This window comes from Hippocampus guttulatus, chromosome 19 (genome assembly GCF_054856545.1).
Source record: "Hippocampus guttulatus isolate MCC_2025c chromosome 19, RoL_Hgut_1.0, whole genome shotgun sequence".
NCBI classification, from domain to species: domain Eukaryota; kingdom Metazoa; phylum Chordata; class Actinopteri; order Syngnathiformes; family Syngnathidae; genus Hippocampus; species Hippocampus guttulatus.
The window spans coordinates 4,627,976-4,655,087 of record NC_141279.1 but is presented as its reverse complement, the minus strand read 5'-3'; the positions used below and the strand labels follow the sequence as shown (position 1 = coordinate 4,655,087).

Below are 27,112 nucleotides of genomic sequence, written 5' to 3'. Positions count from 1 at the left end.
GGAAGTGTGCGGATGGATGTTTTATTTGCACTTTATTCACGATCACCAACAATGCAAAATGATCTCTTTGTGATAATCGTCTTCAATCAAAAACGAAGTTGGCTTTGTAAATCTCAGGATGGCATGATGAAGGCATGCGGTGGTTGAGAATACTGGCGGGGTCCATGGTGAGGTTTGAGTGCCTCACGTTGCCTCAAGGCAAGGCAAAGCCCATCTCATAAGTGACCACTCCACGAGAGACGCCAACGGTCTGGCCAAAAGTTAATTCTTGTGATCAACCCCCTGTGATTACAAATTTTAAAAAAAACGAAATTGCCGTTCCCGAATGGCCTCATGGTCAAAGTCAGTGCGTGGAACTACGTTCTGCTCCGTTTATAAATTTAGCAAGAATCGAACCCGGGTTTCCCGTCACGTCGTCCAAGGGCGAAGTTCGGACCAGAAGCAGATACTCCACGAGATGCATCCGCTCATCGCTCCAAATGAGGTCATGTGCCTATCATTGGATATATATTTTTTTGAAAATTTCGTGGCAGAATGGCCTAATGGTAAAAGAGGACACGTAGTCGTCAGGCGACTCGGGTTCGAGCCCCACTGTCTGCTACATTTATTAATTGAGCAAGAATCGAATCTGGCTTCCCGGGGGCCACGTCAGGTCTTTATCCATTCGACCACGCGGATGGCTTTGGTCAGAATTTGGTTGGTCGTATTTAGATGATCTTACAAATACTTAAACGGTTCAGTAGCTCATGATAATAGTTATATAAGTAAAAGTGAACAATAGTACTGTCAGTCTATAGCCTAATGGTATACGACAGGGAGTCCCGACAGGTAACCTCAGGTTCAAAACCCGGTGTTTGCCCTAGGTAAATGCGCCCCCCTCCCCCATTCACCTTCTTTCTTACTATACATGTAAAAGCGGCTGAGGTAATTGTCCATCAATGGCCCAATGGTATATGAATGGTAGTCCCACCTGGTAAACTCGGGTTCGAGATCCGGTATTGGCGCTATGCACATAGATTTATTTCCCTCCCTTCACACTCTCCTGCTTTTATTAATATATATGGAAAAGCGGGTGGTGTACTCGCAGGACACGGCCTAATGGTATACGAATGCGGGTCCCCACTGGTGAACGCAGGTTCGAGACCCGGTGTTGGCGCTATGCGCATAGTTTTATTTCCCTCCACGTTCTCCTTCTCTCTTACTATACATGTAAAAGCGGTTGGCGTACCTGCCAGACAATGACCCAATGGTATACGAATGCGAGTCCCGACCGGTGAACGCAAGTTCGAGCCGTGTCTTTTATCACTCTTTTAATTTTTTCTTCTTCCCGGAAGTGACGTCATCACCGGATACCTATTTAAACGGCGACAACGAGGCAATCATTCTTTCTCGCTTTCGACAGCCTCCGCTCAGCCGCACGCCTGTCCACAAGATCACGCAGAACCCCAACAAGGTGACTTTTTACTCTTTCATAGCCTCTTAAAACACTCACATTTCCTCACTTTGAATGGAAAGCATCACGTTCAACGTGCTCGCACCTGGCAAACATGCAAAGCAACAATGTTTGCTCGAGCATTGCAATTAACGTCTCCTGCGACCTTGCAACAAACGTTTTTTTTCCCTCCAACTTCCTAGGAAAGCTACGTTCACCGAGGAGGTAAGTAGACAAAACTCATTTCTTAATTCACAATTAAACCTAATATGCATGTGTGCATACTAATTCTGCCATTTCTGTTCACAGGTACAAATCTTCAAATCGCGTCTAAAATGGGACACTTGCTGTGCGTTCCAATGTGCAATTTGAAGCAAGCCCAACTAATTTGTCTCTTTTCTATCCACAGGCTTTGCATCTTCTACAAAATGGACAAATTGACTGCTACAAGGTGAAACTGCCGCATTTAAATATCGGACTAAATCCCAAATGTGTCTATTCTCATTTCTGTCTCCGCAGGCGCACCTCGACAGAATGACCCTTAAAATGGCCGCCATCCTGTGACGTTTGGGTCTTCCAAATATCGGGGTGCCCAGCCACACGCTTGGAAGGTTTGAATATTTAAGAGTCAAGAGCTAACGTTACCGTGTCTTTCAGGCCACCGTGCTTTCGGAGAGGCGTCCAGCTCTGCTCTTCACAAGTGAAGCCAACTCTTTTATACATGTGCGAGTACTCGTAATTACTTGAGCACAGGTGTCAAATCCAGAAATTTGAAAAAGGTTTGGTTTAACCACAGGCCCTCCTACTCGACCAGCTTGAGTAGGCGCACCTGTGGCTAAAATCAAACGGTGGCGGGGCTCTTTTCTGGCTCTCTCGCACACCGACAAAAGATCAGATTCGGTGTCTGGCTTCCGCCGACCTTGCTGATGATCTGATCATTTGAATCGGGTGTTGCACCAGGGGGGAAACGGGCGGGAGAGTGACCCCAAGACATTTACTCAGCATTGCGTTTGTCCCGCTTTCATCCACCAGGTGGTGCTGAAGAACCAGAGAACACGTTGTGAAGTCAAGTCGTCCTCGAGGTTTGGGCCTGTCGCAAAATTCCAATCAAAGTCCTGGAACTGTTGGTTGGAGGCGGCACTGGTGCAGGCCCTCGGGGAAACGTGGCGTCACGATCCACCTGATGTCATGCACGCTGTCAGGTGACTGAAGCTACACCCAAAAAGCACGGCACATTTTCTTTCCTTCTGCATGCAGTGCAGCTTCCAGTCGCACCCTCCGCCTGCTGGGCAAAGAGATGAATGTGACAAGCTTGTAGCAGGTCCTCACTGCTGCCTCCATTTTCAACGTTGCCGTTCAAAGGTACGAAAAAGGAGTTGACGGGTCTCGTTTGTGACATTAGAAGGTTTGACCACCTTGGATGAGTCACTGGACCAGGAGCAGCTTGGCCCGTTGGTGCTGGACCAAGTGTTGCAGCAAAAGGTTCCAGTGAATCAATTGGTTGAAAAATGAAGAGCTCGTGCGGCAGCAGCTTCGGGTAAAATGGAACTGCATTTTGGTTCGTAATTGGTGTCTACTCACCTGTACTTGGTCATCCAGATGAAGCCGGAGGAGTCTGAGGCGAAATGTGACTGAGCCATCTGCTGGTAAGAAGGCTCATTTCACTTCAACAAGCATGTTCTCGGCAGAGTTGAAGACTACTTTTTTTTTTTTTTTTTAATCCCCTCTTCAGGCAGCAGTGAACATGATTGGCTTCCTGCACAAAAGACCCAACAACTTGTCTCTCTCGCTGGTAAGTTTCATGCCGAAAACATCTTTGTCTGCACAAGACATTGACTTGCGTGTAACTCACTGTTTTTCCTCTTAGATCAACGCACCTGTCCGACGTTCTTCTCACGAGCGGACCACTTCGCCACCCAGCGACAAGCAGACTGCCATCCAACTTGCAACTTTTTCCTCTGCTTTGTGATTGTCTGTTCTGCAAAAGAAATAAAGCTTGATTACAAAGAACACTTCAACTCAACTTCATTCCTAAACACATCACAAAAATATAACTTTAAAAAAAAGTTTTAATTCTTTTTCAAAAATTCTTTTTTTCAAATTTTTTTTTTCCAGGGATTTTTTTTCTGGGGCAGAAATTTTGAGGAAAGTGGGTGGCATAGCTGGAATGGCGGCTCATGATTGGCTGATGGCCGTGGAAGTGGGTGGGGCATGGCAATAACATGCTGTGATTGGTGGAAACGAGGGTGCGGTTATGCAAATGAGACGCGCTCTGATTGGCTGGGGAGTTATGGGGCGTGGATATGCAAATTTGTAGCAATCTGATTGGTCGAATATTGGAAAGTGAGTGTGTTTATGCAAATCAGAGCATGCTGATTGGCTATGCAAATTTATGCAAATGAGGGCCACGTCGTGATTGGTGGATGCCAAATTGGGTGTGGTTTGGGCCAGCTTTGCAGAAAACTTTCTAAGTCCCACTTGAGTTTTGAGGTGAGAGCTGCACTTCGGTCACACCAGACAGCCTTTACACTGTTCCCGTCGGTTGGTTTCACATGACCCAAAAGCTCAATTCTTGGAGTTTCGAGTCATGTGGAGACCAACGTAACAAGTAGTGGTACACTTGTGGCCATACGAGTGACTGATGCGCAACCCTCTCCTCAAGACTTAAGTCTTTGAGAAGTCTTCCGCTGCAGTGACCACTCAGCATGAAAGGCTTTGAGTGAGTTGAGGATGGACTTAGTCATGGAAGGCAAAGACTCGAATTCAAGTACAACAATTTATTACACAGAAAGGCAAACGGGACAATGTGAAGGCATTTTACCAGTCAATGTTTGCATGGGCCAGTTCAAGTTGCACACACACAAACATTGACGACAGGCCCGAGGTGGGAGCAGCTTAAGTCTTGCATGTGCTTGACCAGCTCATGTGTGATGTCACATCTCATGACACACCAAGGGGGACATGAGCACGTCCGACTTCTCTCACTCAGACAAAAACTAAGTGCCGGGTCCTCCACAACAACATGATCACACTCTTCTGGTCGAGTTTCTAAATGACATTGAAGTGGGCCAAGTTAGTCATATGTATGTAGATATTATATATATGCATACATAGACACATTTTTAAACTAACTTGGTCCACCTCAAGGTTTAAAAACATATTCCAGAAGTGCTTGATGATGTTCGGGTTGTCAATGTGTAGCTGACAATGTTGTGCAGTACACGAAGCATAAGTTTAAGTTGAATGAGAGACAGGCGGGCGCACTCACCTCCACCTTGTGGTGCAACGTGACATCAGACATCAGCTCTTCAAGCACACCACACAGCTCAGTACTCACACGTGTCCAAACCCAGGTTGGCGTCCCTTCCGCATGTCCTCAGAGTCTGGCGGCTGCGCATTTGGCCCAGGAATCTGACTAATCTGGTCAAGCAGAAAAAAAAAGTGGAAAGTCACGCACTTTAGTCTATTAAAAAGTTGTTTCTTTTTGAGTCATTATTCGTAAAGTGGCAGACTTTTACTTTGAATACGTCCATTTCCAAACGTGCCGCCACTCGCAATGCATCCGTTTGAGCAATCCACTCGTGGCTCACTCCCACACCTAAAGTACAATGAGCAACCTCCCTTCAATCGACTGCTCAACTCTTGAAAAGACTCAATATCGTTCAACCAACCACAAAAGAAAAGCATTTGCGATATGCCTACTTTGTTGCATCGAAGTCGGGAAACACAATTCGGCTGTAGTTTGTTTCCCTCGAGCTTATTTAGCCTTGACACTGAGAACCTTCACATTGTGCTGCTCCCTCATCATCTTCTACGGCGTCGCAGCAGCGGACCAACGGGAGAAAAAGTACATCTTCGTGTCAAAGCAAAACAAGCTCGAGGGAAACAATTTACGGTCGTGTTTTGTTTCCAGAGTTGTGTTAAATCAACAAATTATTAAAAGTTCGTTTTGCTTTAATCAATTTCCAAGTTTGAAACGAAATCGGAGGTCGAGGTCGTTCCCGTGAATTGGAGACAGCAACACTGCTGTCTAGCGGACGAAGATAGGATCTCAAAATCATGAGAAATGAACACGGCACATAGAAAAAAAAAAACTCTTGAAAATCGTGAATGGATTTGAGGACCCCAAAACACGTGTGAAAATTACAAGCATATCTGTGGATATTATCAACACACATTCTTTGAAATTTAGGATTTAGTTTTTGAAAATCACAAATGTATTTCGAAAAACAAATCAACAAAGTCACGGATGCATTTGCGTGAATGGTTTTGGAACAAATCTGTCCCCTGAAACTAAGCCATCACACTTCCACTGTTCGTCAGCAGCTGTGGTCTGGAAAACATACACAATAGAATTCAAGTCAAACGCTCTTATCGATTGCCTTTTGATCGATTGTCAGCTGAGGTCTACTTGTCGGCGGCGTGCTCGCCCGCTGCACCCTTTGCTGACGTTGTTTTTTACGATAACTTCCAGTGACATAGTGAGTCACAACGTGTCTTAGTGACGCTCCCAAATTGTCTACAGCTATACACTCAGAGATTAACGGCAAAGTCAGTTTAAAATGTTAAAATTACTCACTGAGAACAAGGCTTGTGGACAGCGGAAAAACTTGCTTGTTGAACCGGATGTGCTACCGTTCTTGTGCTTGTTGTTGTTCTTCTTCTTGGTAAATAGGATCTCCTAGGTCCATATCTCCCCCTACTGTCCGGGAAACCACAAAGGCGTTTGGTATTGGCAAGCAATCTGAATCTAATTCACAGTCGGAGCCAGGTCGGCAAAAACATAAAAGGAATTGACTTTCCCAGTTGCAACTCGTCCAGAGGACCATAAAAAGGTCTGGACGAAAGGTGGAGGGCCCCGTCTACTGGTGCCCAATTGGAATGACAAATGTTCAACTGAAGTGGCTCTCAACTTTACAAGTACAGTCCCACCGAAAAAATATAAATCTTTGGCAGAGGCGATTGCTCAAATACTGCAAGGGAAGCTCGGCGGTTGTGTTTATGTGTTTATGTTCAGTTTCTTTTGTAGTTTTCATACCTGTCAACTTTTCGGAGCGCCAACCTGTATAAACTACCAAAACAATCCTTATAAAGAGCAAAAAATCCTTATAACATACCAAATCATTTTATGTCAAAATAACGGCACAGAAAAGTGGCATTACTGTGTTCAGAGTTGTATTCCGGAAATGAAAGCATTCGAGTCGACGAGCACCGTTCTGGGCAAAAGCAACGCCTTTGTGGTTTCCCGGACAGTAGGGGGAGATATGGACCTAGGAGATCCTATTTACCAAGAAGAAGAACAACAACAAGCACAAGAACGGTAGCACATCCGGTTCAACAAGCAAGTTTTTCCGCTGTCCACAAGCCTTGTTCTCAGTGAGTAATTTTAACATTTTAAACTGACTTTGCCGTTAATCTCTGAGTGTATAGCTGTAGACAATTTGGGAGCGTCACTAAGACACGTTGCTCCTCTAATTTAGTTGTTGTGACTCACTATGTCACTGGAAGTTATCGTAAAAAACAACGTCAGCAAAGGGTGCAGCGGGCGAGCACGCCGCCGACAAGTAGACCTCAGCTGACAATCGATCAAAAGGCAATCGATAAGAGCGTTTGACTTGAATTCTATTGTGTATGTTTTCCAGACCAAAGCTGCTGACGAACAGTGGAAGTGTGATGGCTTAGTTTCAGGGGACAGATTTGTTCCAAAACCATTCACGCAAATGCATCCGTGACTTTGTTGACTTGTTTTTCAAAATACATTTGTGATTTTCAAAAACTAAATCCTAAATTTCAAAGAATGTGTGTTGATAATATCCACAGATATGCTCGTAATTTTCACACGTGTTTTGGGGTCCTCAAATCCATTCACGATTTTCAAGTGGGGTTTTTTTTCGATGTGCCGTGTTCATTTCTCATGATTTTGAGATCCTATCTTCGTCCGCTAGACAGCAGTGTTGCTGTCTCCAATTCACGGGAACGACCTCGACCTCCGATTTCGTTTCAAACTTGGAAATTGATTAAAGCAAAACGAACTTTTAATAATTTGTTGATTTAACACAACTCTGGAAACAAAACACGACCGTAAATTGTTTCCCTCGAGCTTGTTTTGCTTTGACACGAAGATGTACTTTTTCTCCCGTTGGTCCGCTGCTGCGACGCCGTAGAAGATGATGAGGGAGCAGCACAATGTGAAGGTTCTCAGTGTCAAGGCTAAATAAGCTCGAGGGAAACAAACTACAGCCGAATTGTGTTTCCCGACTTCGATGCAACAAAGTAGGCATATCGCAAATGCTTTTCTTTTGTGGTTGGTTGAACGATATTGAGTCTTTTCAAGAGTTGAGCAGTCGATTGAAGGGAGGTTGCTCATTGTACTTTAGGTGTGGGAGTGAGCCACGAGTGGATTGCTCAAACGGATGCATTGCGAGTGGCGGCACGTTTGGAAATGGACGTATTCAAAGTAAAAGTCTGCCACTTTACGAATAATGACTCAAAAAGAAACAACTTTTTAATAGACTAAAGTGCGTGACTTTCCACTTTTTTTTTCTGCTTGACCAGATTAGTCAGATTCCTGGGCCAAATGCGCAGCCGCCAGACTCTGAGGACATGCGGAAGGGACGCCAACCTGGGTTTGGACACGTGTGAGTACTGAGCTGTGTGGTGTGCTTGAAGAGCTGATGTCTGATGTCACGTTGCACCACAAGGTGGAGGTGAGTGCGCCCGCCTGTCTCTCATTCAACTTAAACTTATGCTTCGTGTACTGCACAACATTGTCAGCTACACATTGACAACCCGAACATCATCAAGCACTTCTGGAATATGTTCTTAAACCTTGAGGTGGACCAAGTTAGTTTAAAAATGTGTCTATGTATGCATATATATAATATCTACATACATATGACTAACTTGGCCCACTTCAATGTCATTTAGAAACTCGACCAGAAGAGTGTGATCATGTTGTTGTGGAGGACCCGGCACTTAGTTTTTGTCTGAGTGAGAGAAGTCGGACGTGCTCATGTCCCCCTTGGTGTGTCATGAGATGTGACATCACACATGAGCTGGTCAAGCACATGCAAGACTTAAGCTGCTCCCACCTCGGGCCTGTCGTCAATGTTTGTGTGTGTGCAACTTGAACTGGCCCATGCAAACATTGACTGGTAAAATGCCTTCACATTGTCCCGTTTGCCTTTCTGTGTAATAAATTGTTGTACTTGAATTCGAGTCTTTGCCTTCCATGACTAAGTCCATCCTCAACTCACTCAAAGCCTTTCATGCTGAGTGGTCACTGCAGCGGAAGACTTCTCAAAGACTTAAGTCTTGAGGAGAGGGTTGCGCATCAGTCACTCGTATGGCCACAAGTGTACCACTACTTGTTACGTTGGTCTCCACATGACTCGAAACTCCAAGAATTGAGCTTTTGGGTCATGTGAAACCAACCGACGGGAACAGTGTAAAGGCTGTCTGGTGTGACCGAAGTGCAGCTCTCACCTCAAAACTCAAGTGGGACTTAGAAAGTTTTCTGCAAAGCTGGCCCAAACCACACCCAATTTGGCATCCACCAATCACGACGTGGCCCTCATTTGCATAAATTTGCATAGCCAATCAGCATGCTCTGATTTGCATAAACACACTCACTTTCCAATATTCGACCAATCAGATTGCTACAAATTTGCATATCCACGCCCCATAACTCCCCAGCCAATCAGAGCGCGTCTCATTTGCATAACCGCACCCTCGTTTCCACCAATCACAGCATGTTATTGCCATGCCCCACCCACTTCCACGGCCATCAGCCAATCATGAGCCGCCATTCCAGCTATGCCACCCACTTTCCTCAAAATTTCTGCCCCAGAAAAAAAATCCCTGGAAAAAAAAAAATCCAGAAAAAAAATTTTAGAAAAAAATTTGAAAAAAAGAATTTTTGAAAAAGAATTAAAACATTTTTTTTTAAAGTTATATTTTTGTGATGTGTTTAGGAATGAAGTTGAGTTGAAGTGTTCTTTGTAATCAAGCTTTATTTCTTTTGCAGAACAGACAATCACAAAGCAGAGGAAAAAGTTGCAAGTTGGATGGCAGTCTGCTTGTCGCTGGGTGGCGAAGTCGTCCGCTCGTGAGAAGAACGTCGGACAGGTGCGTTGATCTAAGAGGAAAAACAGTGAGTTACACGCAAGTCAATGTCTTGTGCAGACAAAGATGTTTTCGGCATGAAACTTACCAGCGAGAGAGACAAGTTGTTGGGTCTTTTGTGCAGGAAGCCAATCATGTTCACTGCTGCCTGAAGAGGGGATTAAAAAAAAAAAAAAAAAAGTAGTCTTCAACTCTGCCGAGAACATGCTTGTTGAAGTGAAATGAGCCTTCTTACCAGCAGATGGCTCAGTCACATTTCGCCTCAGACTCCTCCGGCTTCATCTGGATGACCAAGTACAGGTGAGTAGACACCAATTACGAACCAAAATGCAGTTCCATTTTACCCGAAGCTGCTGCCGCACGAGCTCTTCATTTTTCAACCAATTGATTCACTGGAACCTTTTGCTGCAACACTTGGTCCAGCACCAACGGGCCAAGCTGCTCCTGGTCCAGTGACTCATCCAAGGTGGTCAAACCTGCTAATGTCACAAACGAGACCCGTCAACTCCTTTTTCGTACCTTTGAACGGCAACGTTGAAAATGGAGGCAGCAGTGAGGACCTGCTACAAGCTTGTCACATTCATCTCTTTGCCCAGCAGGCGGAGGGTGCGACTGGAAGCTGCACTGCATGCAGAAGGAAAGAAAATGTGCCGTGCTTTTTGGGTGTAGCTTCAGTCACCTGACATCAGGTGGATCGTGCCGCCTCCAACCAACAGTTCCAGGACTTTGATTGGAATTTTGCGACAGGCCCAAACCTCGAGGACGACTCGACTTCACAACGTGTTCTCTGGTTCTTCAGCACCACCTGGTGGATGAAAGCGGGACAAACGCAATGCTGAGTAAATGTCTTGGGGTCACTCTCCCGCCCGTTTCCCCCCTGGTGCAACACCCGATTCAAATGATCAGATCATCAGCAAGGTCGGCGGAAGCCAGACACCGAATCTGATCTTTTGTCGGTGTGCGAGAGAGCCAGAAAAGAGCCCCGCCACCGTTTGATTTTAGCCACAGGTGCGCCTACTCAAGCTGGTAGAGTAGGAGGGCCTGTGGTTAAACCAAACTTTTTTTCAAATTTCTGGATTTGACACCTGTGCTCAAGTAATTACGAGTACTCGCACATGTATAAAAGAGTTGGCTTCACTTGTGAAGAGCAGAGCTGGACGCCTCTTCGAAAGCACGGTGGCCTGAAAGACACGGTAACGTTAGCTCTTGACTCTTAAATATTCAAACCTTCCAAGCGTGTGGCTGGGCACCCCGATATTTGGAAGACCCAAACGTCACAGGATGGCGGCCATTTTAAGGGTCATTCTGTCGAGGTGCGCCTGCGGAGACAGAAATGAGAATAGACACATTTGGGATTTAGTCCGATATTTAAATGCGGCAGTTTCACCTTGTAGCAGTCAATTTGTCCATTTTGTAGAAGATGCAAAGCCCGTGGATAGAAAAGAGACAAATTAGTTGGGCTTGCTTCAAATTGCACATTGGAACGCACAGCAAGTGTCCCATTTTAGACGCGATTTGAAGATTTGTACCTGTGAACAGAAATGGCAGAATTAGTATGCACACATGCATATTAGGTTTAATTGTGAATTAAGAAATGAGTTTTGTCTACTTACCTCCTCGGTGAACGTAGCTTTCCTAGGAAGTTGGAGAAAAAAAAACGTTTGTTGCAAGGTGGCAGGAGACGTTAATTGCAATGCTCGAGCAAACATTGTTGCTTTGCATGTTTGCCAGGTGCGAGCACGTTGAACGTGCTGCTTTCCATTCAAAGTGAGGAAATGTGAGTGTTTTAAGAGGCTATGAAAGAGTAAAAAGTCACCTTGTTGGGGTTCTGCGTGATCTTGTGGACAGGCGTGCGGAGCAGGAGCAGCGTGTGGCTGAGCGGAGGCTGTCGAAAGCGAGAAAGAATGATTGCCTCCTTGTCGCCGTTTAAATAGGTATCCGGTGATGACGTCACTTCCGGGAAGAAGAAAAAATTAAAAGAGTGATAAAAGACACGGCTCGAACTTGCGTTCACCGGTCGGGACTCGCATTCGTATACCATTGGGTCATTGTCTGGCAGGTACGCCAACCGCTTTTACATGTAAGAGAGAAGGAGAACGTGAAGGGAGGGAAATAAAACTATGCGCATAGCGCCAACACCGGGTCTCGAACCTGCGTTCACCAGTGGGGACTCGCATTCGTATACCATTAGGCCGTGTCCTGCGAGTACACCACCCGCTTTTCCATATATATTAATAAAAGCAGGAGAGTGTGAAGGGAGGGAAATAAATCTATGTGCATAGCGCCAATACCGGATCTCGAACCCGAGTTTACCAGGTGGGACTACCATTCATATACCATTGGGCCATTGATGGACAATTACCTCAGCCGCTTTTACATGTATAGTAAGAAAGAAGGTGAATGTGGGGGGGGGGGGGCGCATTTACCTAGGGCGAACACCGGGTTTTGAACCTGAGGTTACCTGTCGGGACTCCCTGTCGTATACCATTAGGCTATAGACTGACAGTACTACTGTTCACTTTTACTTATATAACTATTATCATGAGCTACTGAACCGTTTAAGTATTTGTAAGATCATCTAAATACGACCAACCAAATTCTGACCAAAGCCATCCGCGTGGTCGAATGGATAAAGACCTGACGTGGCCCCCGGGAAGCCAGATTCGATTCTTGCTCAATTAATAAATGTAGCAGACAGTGGGGCTCGAACCCGAGTCGCCTGACGACTACGTGTCCTCTTTTACCATTAGGCCATTCTGCCACGAAATTTTCAAAAAAATATATATCCAATGATAGGCACATGACCTCATTTGGAGCGATGAGCGGATGCATCTCGTGGAGTATCTGCTTCTGGTCCGAACTTCGCCCTTGGACGACGTGACGGGAAACCCGGGTTCGATTCTTGCTAAATTTATAAACGGAGCAGAACGTAGTTCCACGCACTGACTTTGACCATGAGGCCATTCGGGAACGGCAATTTCGTTTTTTTTAAAATTTGTAATCACAGGGGGTTGATCACAAGAATTAACTTTTGGCCAGACCGTTGGCGTCTCTCGTGGAGTGGTCACTTATGAGATGGGCTTTGCCTTGCCTTGAGGCAACGTGAGGCACTCAAACCTCACCATGGACCCCGCCAGTATTCTCAACCACCGCATGCCTTCATCATGCCATCCTGAGATTTACAAAGCCAACTTCGTTTTTGATTGAAGACGATTATCACAAAGAGATCATTTTGCATTGTTGGTGATCGTGAATAAAGTGCAAATAAAACATCCATCCGCACACTTCCAAACGTGTAAGACAACTTTATTCATTGTTTCAAGCTTTGTTGACAAGGGCAACTCCGCTGGAACAGTCGAGACGCAAGTCTCGTCTGGATGGTTGCGGGGTGGTCACTGCTGGTCCCAACGGGACTGAAGTACCTGCAACACCCAAAGGATCACGGTGAAATCAAACTTCGTTTCAGATGACTTTCTGAGGGCCCCGATACACCTCTCATTGTCTTGCGGAATATATTCCAATCAATAACGCTTCCACCACTTTCAAAACAGTTTACCCAACGACGACAATGAGTCAACAGGAGGCTTCTATGTCGGCGGGCGGGTGGCGACGTCCTGACCGTCCGGCACAGGATCATTTGCCAAAATTCTGCCAACCGCTTGATGACAGCTGTTATGAAAGCGCTGATGTATTGTATAAAATGACCGCAGGCTATCTTTTTCTGAATATACTCAAAATGTCGTTGTGGTGTTGAGCTGCTGGAGGGGAGGTAAGCTGTTCGGAGCTGGTCATGTCGTAGCCTCGCTGGTCGTGTCGTAGCCTCCTTGCTCCGAGTACACCCGCATGTAGCAGCACAATGCGGCCAATTCCCAGCCCCTGCACCACCAGGAGCAGCCCGTCACAGCCGGACAGTCTCACAAACATTTCAGTCTCAAACTCCAGCAGAGGGCTCGCCACTGGCAAGAGGAAACAATCAACCCGATTTCCCAATGTCAGCTAACAGCAGGAAGAATCATTGTAAAATTCGACCGCAAACTCGCGGGGAGGCTCGCGCCCGTCGTCGAAAGTGTTTACGCTACAAAACAAACCAAACAACAAAAAGTATTCACGAAACGTAAGGGCGCCGTCCACTGGTGCACAATAGGAACGACAAACCTGCGACTGAAGTGGCCCTCAACTTTACAAGTGTCGTCCCACCAAAAATACAACTCTCTGGGTATCCTCGTCGGGAGGGGGGCGGGGGGGGGGGGTTAATATATCGGTCTTTGTTGTTCTGTTTATGTTCCTCTGGACGAGTCGTAACTGGAAGGGGGTGGGGGGTAAATACCTTTTGTGGTTTTGCATTCTTGACCAATACGGTGAATTTGATTCCGAGTCTGATTTATTGCCAAATGCCCTTGTGGCTTCCTGGACAGCAGAGGGCGATATGGACCATGGAGATCCAATCTACCAAGAATAAGAACAGGGACAATAACAAGAAGCGTACCACATCCGGTTCAGCGATCAAGTTTTTCCGCGGACAACAAGCCGGACTCACAGTGAGTAGTTTTAACCTTTTAACGAACTATATGCAAATGTATTGATGCAGACAATTTCGGAGCATCATGACCACACGTCGCTCCTCTAATTTGTTGATTGTTAGTAAGTCATGGAAGTTATCGTAAAAACACCACTACGGTGGCCAGTTCACAAATGAAGGCAGATTTGTCTGCAAACTATTCCCACAAATGCATCCGTGACTTTTTTGCAATTGTTTTTCGATATCGATTTGTGGTTTTCATAAAATAAATACTCAATTACATAAAATACGTGTTGATAATGTCCACAAATATACTCGTCATTTTCACAGGTGTTTTCGGGTCCCCAAATCCATTCAGGATTTTCACGTGTTTCTCTATGTGGTGTGAGCATTTCTCATGAATTTGAGATCCCGTTTTCGTCCGCGAGGAGGAGGCAGTGTTGCTGTCTCCAATTTACGGGAACTTTAGTGGACGGTTGAACGACGTTGAGTCTTTTCAATAGTTGAGCACTTGATTGAAAGGAGGTTGCTCAATGTACATGAGGTGTGGAGAGAGAGCCGCGAGCGGGCAGATTTGGAAATGGACGTGTTAGAAGTGAAGGTCTGCCACTTATCCTGTGAAGAATTACACAAATCAGAACAAAAACCGACAAAAAAAATATTTGTGGGTGGGGGGGAACAGAAGAGTATGACTTCCCACTTTTGTTTTTCTTTCTGCCTGACTAGATCGAAGAGTCGACTGGGCCAAAGGTGCAGCCGACAGACTCGGAGGACATGCTGAAGTGAGCCCAACCTGCATTTGAACACATGTGAGTATTGAGCCTTCTTGTGTGCTTGGAGAGCTGATGTCTGATGTCACGTCGCACCACAAGGTGGAGGTGAGTACGCCCGCCTGTCTCTCATTCAACTTAAACTTATGCTTCGTGTACTGCACAACAGTGTCAGCTACACATTGACAACCCGAACATCATCAAGCACTTCTGGAATATGTTCTTAAACCTTGAGGTGGACCAAGTTAGTTTAAAAATGTGTCTATGTATGCATATATATAATATCTACATACATATGACTAACTTGGCCCACTTCAATGTCATTTAGAAACTCGACCAGAAGAGTGTGATCATGTTGTTGTGCAGGACCCCGGCACTTAGTTTTTGTCTGAGTGAGAGAAGTCGGACGTGCTCATGTCCCCCTTGGTGTGTCATGAGATGTGACATCACACATGAGCTGGTCAAGCACATGCAAGACTTAAGCTGCTCCCACCTCGGGCCTGTCGTCAATGTTTGTGTGTGTGCAACTTGAACTGGCCCATGCAAACATTGACTGGTAAAATGCTTTCACATTGTCCCGTTTGCCTTTCTGTGTAATAAATTGTTGAACTTGAATTCGAGTCTTTGCCTTCCATGACTAAGTCCATCCTCAACTCACTCAAAGCCTTTCATGCTGAGTGGTCACTGCAGCGGAAGACTTCTCAAAGACTTAAGTCTTGAGGAGAGAGTTGCGCATCAGTCACTCGTATGGCCACAAGTGTACCACTACTTGTTACGTTGGTCTCCACATGACTCGAAACTCCAAGAATTGAGCTTTTGGGTCATGTGAAACCGACGGGAACAGTGTAAAGGCTGTCTGGTGTGACCGAAGTGCAGCTCTCACCTCAAAACTCAAGTGGGACTTAGAAAGTTTTCTGCAAAGCTGGCCCAAACCACACCCAATTTTGGCATCCACCAATCACGACGCGGCCCTCATTTGCATAAATTTGCATAGCCAATCAGAATGCTCTGATTTGCATAAACACGCTCACTTTCCAATATTCGACCAATCATATTGCTACAAATTTGCATATCCACGCCCCATAACTCCCCAGCCAATCAGAGCGCGTCTCATTTGCATAACCGCGCCCTCGTTTCCACCAATCACAGCATGTTATTGCCATGCTCCACCCAGCTCCACGGCCATCAGCCAATCATGAGCCGCCATTCCAGCTATGCCACACCCACTTTCCTCAAAATTTCTGCCCCGGAAAAAAAATCCCTGGAAAAAAAAAAATCCAGAAAAAAAATTTTAGAAAAAAATTGAAAAAAAGAATTTTTGAAAAAGAATTAAAACATTTTTTTTAAGTTATATTTTTGTGATGTGTTTAGGAATGAAGTTGAGAGTTGAAGTGTTCTTTGTAATCAAGCTTTATTTCTTTTGCAGAACAGACAATCACAAAGCAGAGGAAAAAGTTGCAAGTTGGATGGCAGTCTGCTTGTCGGCTCGTGAGAAGAACGTCAGACAGGTGCGTTGATCTAAGAGGAAAAACATCAGTGAGTTACACGCAAGTCAATGTCTTGTGCAGACAAAGATGTTTTCGGCATGAAACTTACCAGCGAGAGAGACAAGTTGTTGGGTCTTTTGTGCAGGAAGCCAATCATGTTCACTGCTGCCTGAAGAGGGGATTTAAAAAAAAAAAAAAAAAAAAAAAAAGTAGTCTTCAACTCTGCCGAGAACATGCTTGTTGAAGTGAAATGAGCCTTCTTACCAGCAGATGGCTCAGAGTCACATTTCGCCTCAGACTCCTCCAGCTTCATCTGGATGACAAAGTACAGGTGAGTAGACACCAATTACGAACCAAAATGCAGTTCCATTTTACCCGAAGCTGCTGCCGCACGAGCTCTTCATTTTTCAACCAATTGAGTCACTGGAACCTTTTGCTGCAACACTTGGTCCAGTGACTCATCCAAGGTGGTCAAACCTGCCAATGTCACAAACGAGACCCGTCAACTCCTTTTTCGTACCTTTGAACGGCAACGTTGAAAATGGAGGCAGCAGTGAGGACCTGCTACAAGCTTGTCACATTTGTCTCTTTGCCCAGCAGGCGGAGGGTCTGACTGGAAGCTGCACTGCATGCAGAAGGAAAGAAAAAGCATGTGCCGTGCTTTTTGGGTGTAGCTTCAGTCACCTGACAGCGTGCATGACATCAGGTGGATCGTGACGCCACGTTTCCCGAGGGCCTGCACCAGTGCCGCCTCCAACCAACAGTTCCAGGACTTTGATTGGAATTTTGCGACAGGCCCAAACCTCGAGGACGACTCGACTTCACAACGTGTTATCTGGTTCTTCAGCACCACCTGGTGGATGAAAGCGGGACAAACGCAATGCCGAGTAAATGTCTTGGGGTCACTCTCCCGCCCGTTTCCCCCCCTGGTGCAACACCCGATTCAAATGATCAGATCATCAGCAAGGTCGGCGGAAGCCAGACACCGAATCTGATCTTTTGTCGGTGTGCGAGAGAGCCAGAAAAGAGCCCCGCCACCGTTTGATTTTAGCCACAGGTGCGCCTACTCAAGCTGGTCGAGTAGGAGGGCCTGTGGTTAAACCAAACTTTTTTTCAAATTTCTGGATTTGACACCTGTGCTCAAGTAATTACGAGTACTCGCACATGTATAAAAGAGTTGGCTTCACTTGTGAAGAGCAGAGCTGGACGCCTCTTCGAAAGCACGGTGGCCTGAAAGACACGGTAACGTTAGTTCTTGACTCTTAAATATTCAAACCTTCCAAGCGTGTGGCTGGGCACCCCGATATTTGGAAGACCCAAACGTCACAGGATGGCGGCCATTTTAAGGGTCATTCTGTCGAGGTGCGCCTGGGGAGACAGAAATGAGAATAGACACATTTGGGATTTAGTCCGATATTTAAATGCGGCAGTTTCACCTTGTAGCAGTCAATTGGTCCATTTTGTAGAAGATGCAAAGCCTGTGGATAGAAAAGAGACAAATTAGTTGGGCTTGCTCCAAATGGTTCACAATTCAAATTGCACATTGGAACGCACAGCAAGTGTCCCATTTTAGACGCGATTTGGAGATTTGTGCCTGTGAACAGAAATGGCACAATTAGTATGCACACTTGCATATTAGGTTTAATTGTGAATTAAGAAATGAGTTTTGTCTACTTACCTCCTCTGTGAACGTAGCTTTCCTAGGAAGTTGGAGAAAGAAAAGCGTTTGTTGCAAGGTGGCAGGAGACGTTCATTGCAATGCTCGAGCAAACATTTTTGCTTTGCATGTTTGCCAGGTGCGAGCACGTTGAACGTGCTGCTTTCCATTCAAAGTGAGGAAATGTGAGTGTTTTAAGAGGCTATGAAAGAGTAAAAAGTCACCTTGTTGGGGTTCTGCGTGATCTTCGACAGCCTCCGCTCAGCCACACGCTGCTCCTGCTCGCACGCCTGTCGAAAGAGAGAAAGAATGATTACCTCGTTGTCGCCGTTTAAATAGGTTTCCGGCGATGACGTCACTTCCGGGGATATGAAAAAAAATAATTAGCGAAGACCCGGGCTCGAACCGGAGCTGACCAGTGGGGACGCGCATTCGTACATCATTTGGCCATTGTCTTACAGGTACATAAACGGCTTTTACAATTATAATAAGAAAGAAGAATGTGAAGAAACTGCAAAAAGCTAATAACGGGTCTCGAACCTGAGTCCACCCGTCGGGACTCGCATTCTTATATCATTGGGCCATTGTGTGACAGTTACATCGACCGCTTTTATATGTCTATCAAGAAAGCAGAAGAATGTGAAGGCGAAATAAAAGTGTACATAAGGCCAAGACCTAGGCTCGAACTTGAGTTCATCAGGCGGGACTCCCGGTCGTATACCATTGGGCTATAGACTGACAGTGGCAAGCTTTGCTTTTACAAGTTTATAAGAGAAAAGGTGAATGTGAAGGTACAGAAAAAATCGGAGTGTTTAGTGCCAACACCCAGATTCGAACTTGAGCTCATCAGGCGGGAATCACAGTCGTTTACCACTTGGCTATAGACTGACAGTGGGATTTGTTGATTTTACCTCTCTAATCATTGTTACCAGATACTGAACCGTTTTAAGTGTAAGATCATCTAAATACGACCAACCAAATTGCAACCACAGCTATCTGGGTGGTCGAATGGACAAAGACATGACGTGGCCTCCGGGTAACCCGGGTTCGATTCTTGCTCTATTTATAAATGTAGCAGACAGTAGGGCTCGAACCCGGGTCGTCTGGCTACTATGCGTCGTCTTTTACCATTAGGCCATTCTGGCGCGAAAATTCCGAAAAAATATATTTAATCATAGGACAAAACCGACACGTGAGCTTAGGAGATGGTTGGCATCTCTCGTGGAGTGAGTTGGTGAGTGGCCTCTTGTGTTCCAAACTTCGGCCCTCAACTTCGTGACGGCACTCGAACCTAACCCGTAAGCCCTCAACCTCACCAGTTTCTCCCCTCCGCTCCCTTCATAATGCCATCCTGAGATCAGGAGAGGGAGTTTGCAAAGCCAACTTGCTTTGAAATTGAAGACGAGCATCACAAAGAGATAGACAGTGTCGTTTTGTTACTTTGCTTTATTGGTGATCGTGAATAAAGTGCTTGAATAAAACACACGTTTCTTGTCTGCTTCAGTCACAAATAAAACATTCGTAAACACACACTTCCAAACATGGAAGCCAATTTTGTTCATTGTTTCAAGATGCTTTGTTTGTTTCAAGATGCTTTGTTGAGAAGGGCAACTCCGTTGGAATAGCTGAGACCCACGTCTCGTCGGGGTGGTTTTGGTCTGTGCTGGTCCAAACGGGTCCGGAGGCTGAAGAACCTACAACACTAAAGGAATCACGGTGAAATCAAACTTCATTTCATATTGGGCAGAAAACTTTCTGCAGGGCCCAAATCACCCCCACCCCCCTCCAAGTATTCGCTGTCTTCGGGAATACAGTATACGCCAATCAATACGCCCCCCCCCCCCCCAACCACCGCCTCCGAAGCAAAGTTGACCGAACGACGAAAATCAATACACCACCACCACTTCAAAAACAAACTTTACCCAACGACGACAATGCGTTAACAGGAGGCTTGTGTGTCGGCGGGTGGGGGGCGACGTCCTGACCGTCCGGCACAGGATAATTTGCCAAAATTCTGTCAACCGCTTGATGACAACTGTTATGAAAGCGCTGATGTATTGTATAAAATGACCGCAGGCTATCTTTTTCTGAATATAATCAAAATGTCGTTGTGGTGTTGAGCTGCTGGAGGGGAGGTAAGCTGTTCGGAGCTGGTCATGTCGTAGCCTCCTTGCTCCGTGTACACCCGCATGAACTGCAGCAGAATGCGGTCAATTCCCAGCCCCTGCGCCACCAGCAGCAGCCCGTCACAGCCGGACAGTCTCACAAACATTTCAGTCTCAAACTCCAGCAGAGGGCTCGCCATTGGCAAGAGGAAACAATCAACCCGATTTCGATTTTACAATGTCAGCTAACAGCAGTAAGAATCATTGTAAAATTCGATCACGAACTCGCAAGAGGCTCGCGTCCGTCGTCGACGGTGTTGACGGTTCAAAACAAATAAAACAACAACACAACAAAAGGTCTGAACGAAAAGTAAGCGCGCCGTCTACTGGTGTCCAATAGGAATGACAAACCTTCGACTGAAGTGGCGCTCAACTTTACAAGAACAGTCCCACCGAAAAAATACAACGGTGAAATCATGCTTCGTTTTATATTGGGAAGGAAACTTTCTATTGGGCCCCAATAACCCCGCCCCCCTCAAAGTATTCACTGTCTTCGGGAATATGTGCCAATCATTAAGTGCTCAAAAATGTATACGTGGTTTGAGGAAAGCTTTCAACGAAGCCTCCGTCTCGACTGTGGTCTTCTGATGAAGCAGTCCTCATTCCACAATGTGCGAGCAAACGTCTTGTGAACACATTTTGATGTTTTGCCAGGTTATTCCTTCTTATTGGATGGTGTGAGCAATAATGCAAAATGGCACAAAACGATACATCAAGATTCATTACAAAATTCGACCGCAGGCTCGGGCCCGTCGTCGACGGTGTTGACGCTTAAAAACAAACAAAACAATACAACAAAAGATGTGAACGGAACGTCAGGGCCCCGTCTACTGGTGCCCAATAGGAATGACGCACCATCGATTGAAGTGGTTCTCATCTTTTCAAGAACAGTCGCAGCGAAAAAGTACAACTCGCTGGGTACCTTTATCAAGTGCTGTCTCACCATGTTGGTCTTTTTTGTTGCGTTAATGATCCTCTGGACGACTTGGAACTGGGAAAGTCAATTCCTTTTGTGTTTTCGCATGCTTGACTCATCCTGTGAATTAGATTCAGATTGCTTGCCAACACCAAACGCCTTTGTGGTTTCCCGGACAGTAGGGGGCGATATCGACTAAGGAGATCCAATCTACCAAGAGGAAGAATAAGAACAAGCACAAGAACGGTAACACATTCGGTTCAACGAGCAAGTATTTCCGCTGTCTACATGCTATGCTCTTTGTGAGTAATTTTAACATTTTAAACTGATTTTTTGACATTTATCTGTGAATGTGTTTATGTCGACAATTTTGGAGCACACTTACTATACGTTGCTCCTCTAATTTGTTTACTATTACCATTTAACACAACTCGAGAGGAGTTTGTTTCCCTCGAGCTTGTTTTGCTTCGACGAGGAGACGTCCCTTTTCTCCCGTTGGTCCGCTCCTGCGGCGCCGTAGAAGATGATGAGGGAGCAGCACAATGCGAAGGTTCTCCGTGTCAAGGTAAAACAAGCTCTCACTCAACTTAAACTTCTGCTTCGTGTCCTGCACAAAAGTGTCAACTGCACAAAGACAACCCGAGCATCATCAAGCACTCGTGGAATATGTTTTTAAACCTTGAGGTGGACCAAGTTCGTTTAAAGATGTGTCTATGTATGCATAAATGTAATATCTACATACATATGACTAACTTGGCCAACTTCAATCTCATTTAAAAACTTGACCAGACGAGTGTGATCATGTTGTTGTGGAGGACACGGCACTCAGTTTTTGTCAGAGTGAGAGAAGTCGGACGTGCTCATGCCCCCCTTGGTGTGTCATGAGATGTCAGTGACCTCACGCATGAGCTGGTCAAGCACATGGCCTGACGTCAGTGTTTGTGTGCGTGCAACTTGAACAGGCCCACACAAACATTGACTGGCGAAATGCTTTCACAATGTCATGTTGGCTTTTCTGTCCAATAAATTGTGTGAACAACTTGAGTTTGAGTCTTTGTCTTTTATGACTAAATCCATCCTCCACTCTCTCGAAGCCTTTCATGCCTCATGATCACTCCAACGGAAGACTTTTCAAAGACTGAGGTCTTGAGGTGAGAGTGGCACATCAGTCACAAGTGTAACACTGCTGTCCCGTTAGTCTCCACATGACTCGAAACTCCAAGAATTGAGCTTTTGGGTCATGTGAAACCGACGGGAACAGTATAAAGGCTGTCTGGTGTGACCGAAGTGCAGCTCTCACCTCAAAACTCAAGTGGGACTTAGAAAGTTTTCTGCAAAGCTGGCCCAAACCACACCCAATTTGGCATCCACCAATCACGACGTGGCCCTCATTTGCACACATTTGCATAGCCAATCAGAGTGCTCTGATTTGCATAACCACACTCGCCTTCCAATATCCGACCAATCAGATTGCTACAAATTTGCATATCCACGCCCCATAAAGCCCCAGCCAATCAGGGCGGACCTCATTTGCATAACCGCACCCTCGTTTCCACCAATCACAGCATGTTATTGCCATGCTCCACCCACTTCCACGGCCATCAGCCAATCATGAGCCGCCATTCCAGCTCTGCCACACCCACTTTCCTCAAAATTTCTGCCCGGGGGAAAAAAAATCCAGAAAAAAATTTTAGAAAAAAATTTGAAAATGGAATTTTTGAAAAAGAATTAAAACATTTTTTTTAAGTAATATTTTTGTGATGTGTTTAGGAATGAAGTTGAGAGTTGAAGTGTTCTTAGTAATCAAGCTTTATTTTGCAGAACAGACAATCACAAAGCAGAGGAAAAAGTTGCAAGTTGGATGGCAGTCTGCTTGTCGCTGGGTGGCGAAGTGGTCGGCTCGTGAGAAGAACGTCGGACAGGTGCGTTGACCTGAGAGGAAAGACATCCGTGAGTTACACGCAAGTCAATGTCTTGTGCAGACAAAGATGTTTTCGGCATGAGACAAGTTGTTGGGTCTTTTGTGAGCAGCAAGCTGATCGTGTTGATTGCCGCTTCGAGAAGGAGACAGTTAAAAGTAGGCATGCTGCATTGAACGAGTGGAAATGTCTCCCTGCCTTTCAGGCAGTTTGGCTTCAGCACCTTGCAAATAACAGTAACAGCAAAAAGCGTTTCCTGCTCGTCTGTGGACTCTGGCAGTGAGCAGGCTCCTCCCTCTTGCGGCACAGAGGACCCAAAAACTGTCTTCCTTCAACTCTGTGGAAAATGAACACACGCTTGTTGAAATGAAACTAGACTTCTTACCAGCAGATGGCTCAGAGTCACGTTTCACCTCATCGCACAGGCTCCATCTGAATGACAAGGCACAGGTGAGTAGACACCAATTACTAACCTGAAACGCAGTTCCGTTTTACTCTACGCTGCCGCAGCAACTGGACACTGGAACCTTTTGCTACCAACAGTTGGTCTAGCGTGATCAGCACCAACAGTCCAAGCTGCTACTGGTCCAGCAACTCATCCAAGGTGGTCAAACCTGCCAACACCGCAAACGAGGGACTCATCAAGCTCTGAATTTGAACCTTTCAACGGCAACGTTGAAGATCAGCTACAAGCCTGTTGCATTTGTCTCTTGGCCCAGCAGTTGGAGGATCTCTGGAAGCACTCTTGCTGCAAGCTGCGCGCCGAGTCAAAAAAAAGCAGGCGAGTGTGCTTGAAAATTAAATGTGCAGTGCTTTTTGGCTGTTGCTTCAGTCACCAGTCAGCGCGCGTGTGACATCAGGTGGATCGTGACGCCATGTTTGCTGATGGCCTGCCTACAAGCAACAGTTCAAGGACTTGGCATGGAATTTTGCAACTCGTCCAAACGTTGAGGGACGACTCGACTTCACAACGTGTATCAGGTCCTTCAGCATCACCTGGTGGACAGAAGCAGGACAAACATGCGCATGTTGAGCAGGTGCCACTCAGCTGCCGTTTTCTCTCATGTGCAACACACCCGATTCAAATGATCATCAGCAAGGTCTGTGGAAGCCGGACAACGATCCTGACCATTTGGATAAGTGTGAGGGGGCCAGGAATTAAGAGCCCTGCCACAGGTGCACCTACTCAACCAGCAGGTCAACGAGCTTCGTTGGTTGAGGAAAAGCACCTGTGGTTCAAGCCAAACTTTTTGTTTTTGGATTTAACACCCAATCTTTGGTCAATCACATGCCGATTTAATAACGAGTCGTCAGATGTATGAAAGCGTTTGCTTCACTTGTTAGAGCAGAGTTGGACGCCTCTTCGACAGCGCGGTGGCCTGAAAGACACGGTAACAAACTTTTGAGTTTCAACCTTGCAAGCGCGTGGCTTAGCACCCAGACATTTGGTACACATGTAAAAGACCTGCCCAAAGCCTCGTGAAGCCAGGATGGCAGCCATTTTATGGGTCATTCCGTCGATGTGAGCCTGTGTAGACAGAAAGGAGAATTGACACATTTAGGGATTTAGTCTCGTCAGGTGGCATTTTAAAATGTGGCAGTTCTAAATTGACACATTTAGGGATTTAGTCCGTCAGGTGGCATCTTAAAATGCGGCAGTTCTACCGTGTTGCAGTCAATTTGGTTGGCCATTCCGTAGAAGATGCAAAGCCTGTGGATAGAAAAGAAACAAATTAGATGGGCTTGCTCCAAACAATTCAGGACTTGCATTCCACATTAAAACGCACAGCGAGTGGCCCGTGTTTGATTCCATTTGAAGATTTGTACCTGTGAACAGAAATGACACAATTATGCACAATACTTTGCTTTAATTGTGAATTTAGAAAATTAGTTTTGTCTACTTACCCATTCGGCGAAACGTCGCTTTCGCCCTAGTATGTTGGGGGAAAAAAAGGCTTTGTTGCAAAGTTAGGTCGCAGGAGACATTGATTGCTAACGCTCGAACAAACGTTTATGCTGAGCGCGTTAGCCAGGGACGAGCACGTCGAAAGTGCCGCTTTCCATTCAAAGTGAGCGAAAGCGGTGTGTTTTAAGAGGCTATTAAAGAATAAAAAGTCACCTTTTTGAAGTTTTCCGTGTGGACAGACGTGCGGAGCAGGAGCAGCGTGGAGACCTGGACGAGCGCAGGCTGTCGAAGGTTCGACAGAACGATTGGCTTGTTGGCCGTCCTTAAATAGGTATCCGTTGATGACGCCACTTCCGGAAAAAATAAAAAACGTTTAATTTGAAACAGGAAGTGAATGTGAAGATATTGTGTGTAAAAAACGGAGCGAAATGAAAACGGCAGCGCCGGGTCTCGAACTTGAGTTCACCAGGTGGGAATGACAGTCATATACCACTGGACTATATTTCCACGTTGGTTGTACTCACCACTAGGTATTTTTCTTGTCATCAAAGAGTACCGTTGAAAATTTGATGGAGTAATATAGAAATAAATATGAGCACCCGACATTTTTCACTCATAATCGAGCGTAGTCGAATGGATTAAGGCCTGGCGTGCCCCCGTAAAACCCGGGATTGATTATTGCAAAATTTATAAATGGAGCACATGGTGGGGCTCGAACTCAGTTCGCCTGACTCCCATTCAACGTGTTTTCCCATTAGGTCATTCTCCACGGAAATTTTCGAAATTTTTACCTGTACTAATCGGGCATCAGTCAGCCACACGCGTTCGGAAGTTAAAAAGGGAACATGTTTGGTGAGACGCTTTGGCAACTCGTGGGGTGTTTGCTTCTGGTACTAATTTCGCCCCCGGACGAGGTGACGGGAAACCCGGGTTTCACCCTTGCTAAATTTATAAATGGAAAGCAGATGGGACAGGGTTCGAACTCGGTCCGGCTGCCTCCCCAGCGATGTCTTTTCCTGTCAGGCAGTTCCGGCACAAAAAATGTAGTCACAGGCGGATGACCACACGAGTCCCTTTTTGAAGGTAAACAAAGAATCGAATTGGTGAGCCGGCGTTTCTCGTGGAGTGGTCACTGATGGGACGAGCTTCGCCTTTGGGCGACGTGACGGCACTCCAACCTCACCCATCACCCTCAACCACGCCAGTATTTCCGACCGCTGCCTGCCTTCAGAATGCCATCCTGAGATCAAGAGAGAGACTTTGCAAAGCCTGCGTCGGTTTAGATTGAAGACGAGTATCACAAAGAGATAGTGTCATTTTGCTTTATTGGCGATCGGAAATAAAGTGCAAATAAAACATCCATACGCAAACTTCCAAACGTGCAAGCCAATTTTATTCATTGTTTCAAGATGCTTCGTTGATCAGGGCAACTCCGTTGGAATAGTAGACGCAAGTCTCGTCTGGATGCTTGCGGGGTGGTCTCTGCTGGTCCCGACGGGGCCGGGGGTTTAAGAACCTGCAATCCTGTACCCAAAGGATCTCAGTGAAATCACAAACTTCATTTAATATTATTGGGCAGAAAACTTTCTGTCGGGCCCCAGTAACTTTTCCCCCTCGAAGTATTCACCGTCTTCGGGAATGTATATCAATCAGTAAGAGCTCAAAATGTAAAGGAATGTTTTTTTCGACAAAAATGCCTTACTATATACATTGTCTTCCTTTTTGGCTGTAAATTACGTGGTAATTTTTTTTGGGGGGGGGGGGGTTAAAAACGCCTTACTATACATGGTCGTTTTTTTGGGGGGGGGCTAAAACGACACATAGTAGTCCTTTTTGGCTGAAACAAAAACAGCTTATTATAAAATCGGGCTGTGAAATGAGGAAGAGAGAATCCGAGGAAAGTTAAGGGGGGGTGTGGTCTCGGACTAAAAAATGACAAAAAACTTGTTTTGCAAGACCCCAAAAAATGGCATGATGTGTAGTAAGATTAAAAACTGACATGTCTCGTTAGACTAAAAAAATGGCATGCTGCATCACAAGACAAGAAATGGCATGCCGTATGTATCGTCAGACTAAAATCAATTGTTATGGAAAGGCGAGCAACCATACCCACCGTCGCTGAGAGGTAATCGATCACTCCCTTCGTGCACAATTGTTCTCGGCAGGCCTGACGTCGCAGCCACGCGAACCATCTGCTTTTGCTTGCCTGCGGGGGGG

The 27,112-nt window shown here is 45.8% G+C and overlaps 1 protein-coding gene and 7 long non-coding RNA genes across 35 annotated transcripts; 3 read left to right on the top strand and 5 right to left on the bottom strand.

Annotated features, from left to right (window-relative positions):
- Positions 1–5: 5 nt before the first annotated feature.
- On the bottom strand, positions 6–6,663 carry LOC147189656 (uncharacterized). Of its 7 annotated transcripts, none has more exons than XR_015104003.1 (7): positions 6,595–6,663; positions 6,012–6,134; positions 4,951–5,030; positions 4,770–4,852; positions 3,310–3,410; positions 3,014–3,188; positions 6–2,717 (listed from the first exon to the last, which is right to left on the bottom strand). It is a non-coding gene; the product is annotated as an uncharacterized LOC147189656 (long non-coding RNA). The 7 variants fall into 7 exon arrangements; XR_015104007.1 differs by having other exon boundaries at positions 3,285–3,410; positions 6,471–6,641; XR_015104002.1 differs by having other exon boundaries at positions 6,471–6,641.
- On the top strand, positions 1,247–3,444 carry LOC147189657 (uncharacterized). 8 transcript variants are annotated; one of them, XM_086138269.1, is made up of 10 exons: positions 1,247–1,453; positions 1,636–1,657; positions 1,742–1,781; positions 1,842–1,883; positions 1,952–2,020; positions 2,090–2,753; positions 2,838–2,969; positions 3,032–3,078; positions 3,165–3,224; positions 3,300–3,444. In XM_086138269.1, the coding sequence occupies exons 1-5, from the start codon at positions 1,247–1,249 to the stop codon at positions 1,968–1,970; spliced, it is 330 nt and encodes a 109-aa protein (XP_085994395.1). In that variant the 3' UTR covers positions 1,971–2,020; positions 2,090–2,753; positions 2,838–2,969; positions 3,032–3,078; positions 3,165–3,224; positions 3,300–3,444. The 8 variants fall into 8 exon arrangements, 2 of the variants coding, with proteins under 2 accessions (XP_085994395.1, XP_085994394.1); XM_086138268.1 differs by having other exon boundaries at positions 1,952–2,753; XR_015103989.1 differs by lacking the exon at positions 1,742–1,781 and having other exon boundaries at positions 1,345–1,453.
- A 22-nt stretch (positions 6,664–6,685) lies between the features above and the next one.
- Positions 6,686–12,840, top strand: LOC147189654 (uncharacterized). 4 transcript variants are annotated; one of them, XR_015104010.1, is made up of 6 exons: positions 6,724–6,808; positions 7,810–7,889; positions 7,988–8,070; positions 9,459–9,559; positions 9,681–9,856; positions 10,156–12,840. It is a non-coding gene; the product is annotated as an uncharacterized LOC147189654 (long non-coding RNA). The 4 variants fall into 4 exon arrangements; XR_015104009.1 differs by having other exon boundaries at positions 10,153–12,840; XR_015104012.1 differs by having other exon boundaries at positions 6,727–6,808; positions 9,798–9,856; positions 10,153–12,840.
- On the bottom strand, positions 9,425–11,483 carry LOC147189655 (uncharacterized). Of its 2 annotated transcripts, XR_015104001.1 has the most exons (6): positions 11,373–11,483; positions 11,170–11,191; positions 9,901–11,085; positions 9,792–9,838; positions 9,645–9,704; positions 9,425–9,569 (listed from the first exon to the last, which is right to left on the bottom strand). It is a non-coding gene; the product is annotated as an uncharacterized LOC147189655 (long non-coding RNA). The 2 variants fall into 2 exon arrangements; XR_015104000.1 differs by having other exon boundaries at positions 9,901–11,191; positions 11,373–11,481.
- A 6-nt stretch (positions 12,841–12,846) lies between the features above and the next one.
- On the bottom strand, positions 12,847–13,780 carry LOC147189653 (uncharacterized). The gene is made up of 2 exons (XR_015104018.1): positions 13,113–13,780; positions 12,847–12,978 (listed from the first exon to the last, which is right to left on the bottom strand). It is a non-coding gene; the product is annotated as an uncharacterized LOC147189653 (long non-coding RNA).
- A 110-nt stretch (positions 13,781–13,890) lies between these two features.
- LOC147189651 (uncharacterized) lies at positions 13,891–24,784 on the top strand. Of its 3 annotated transcripts, none has more exons than XR_015104015.1 (5): positions 13,891–14,094; positions 14,802–14,884; positions 22,892–22,992; positions 23,381–23,439; positions 23,533–24,784. It is a non-coding gene; the product is annotated as an uncharacterized LOC147189651 (long non-coding RNA). The 3 variants fall into 3 exon arrangements; XR_015104014.1 differs by lacking the exons at positions 13,891–14,094; positions 14,802–14,884 and adding an exon at positions 21,323–21,635 and having other exon boundaries at positions 23,533–23,770; positions 23,850–24,784; XR_015104013.1 differs by lacking the exons at positions 13,891–14,094; positions 14,802–14,884 and adding an exon at positions 21,323–21,635.
- LOC147189652 (uncharacterized) lies at positions 16,238–18,713 on the bottom strand. Its single transcript, XR_015104027.1, has 9 exons — positions 18,677–18,713; positions 18,214–18,347; positions 18,011–18,032; positions 17,887–17,926; positions 17,769–17,810; positions 16,853–17,700; positions 16,597–16,645; positions 16,442–16,501; positions 16,238–16,363 (listed from the first exon to the last, which is right to left on the bottom strand). It is a non-coding gene; the product is annotated as an uncharacterized LOC147189652 (long non-coding RNA).
- LOC147189650 (uncharacterized) lies at positions 22,862–25,327 on the bottom strand. 9 transcript variants are annotated; one of them, XR_015103997.1, is made up of 8 exons: positions 25,109–25,326; positions 24,895–24,920; positions 24,777–24,816; positions 24,655–24,700; positions 24,455–24,517; positions 24,327–24,368; positions 23,375–23,985; positions 22,862–23,002 (listed from the first exon to the last, which is right to left on the bottom strand). It is a non-coding gene; the product is annotated as an uncharacterized LOC147189650 (long non-coding RNA). The 9 variants fall into 9 exon arrangements; XR_015103995.1 differs by adding an exon at positions 23,213–23,326 and having other exon boundaries at positions 23,463–24,517; positions 25,109–25,327; XR_015103998.1 differs by having other exon boundaries at positions 23,375–23,421; positions 23,517–24,517; positions 25,109–25,327.
- Between the last annotated feature and the right edge of the window lie 1,785 nt (positions 25,328–27,112).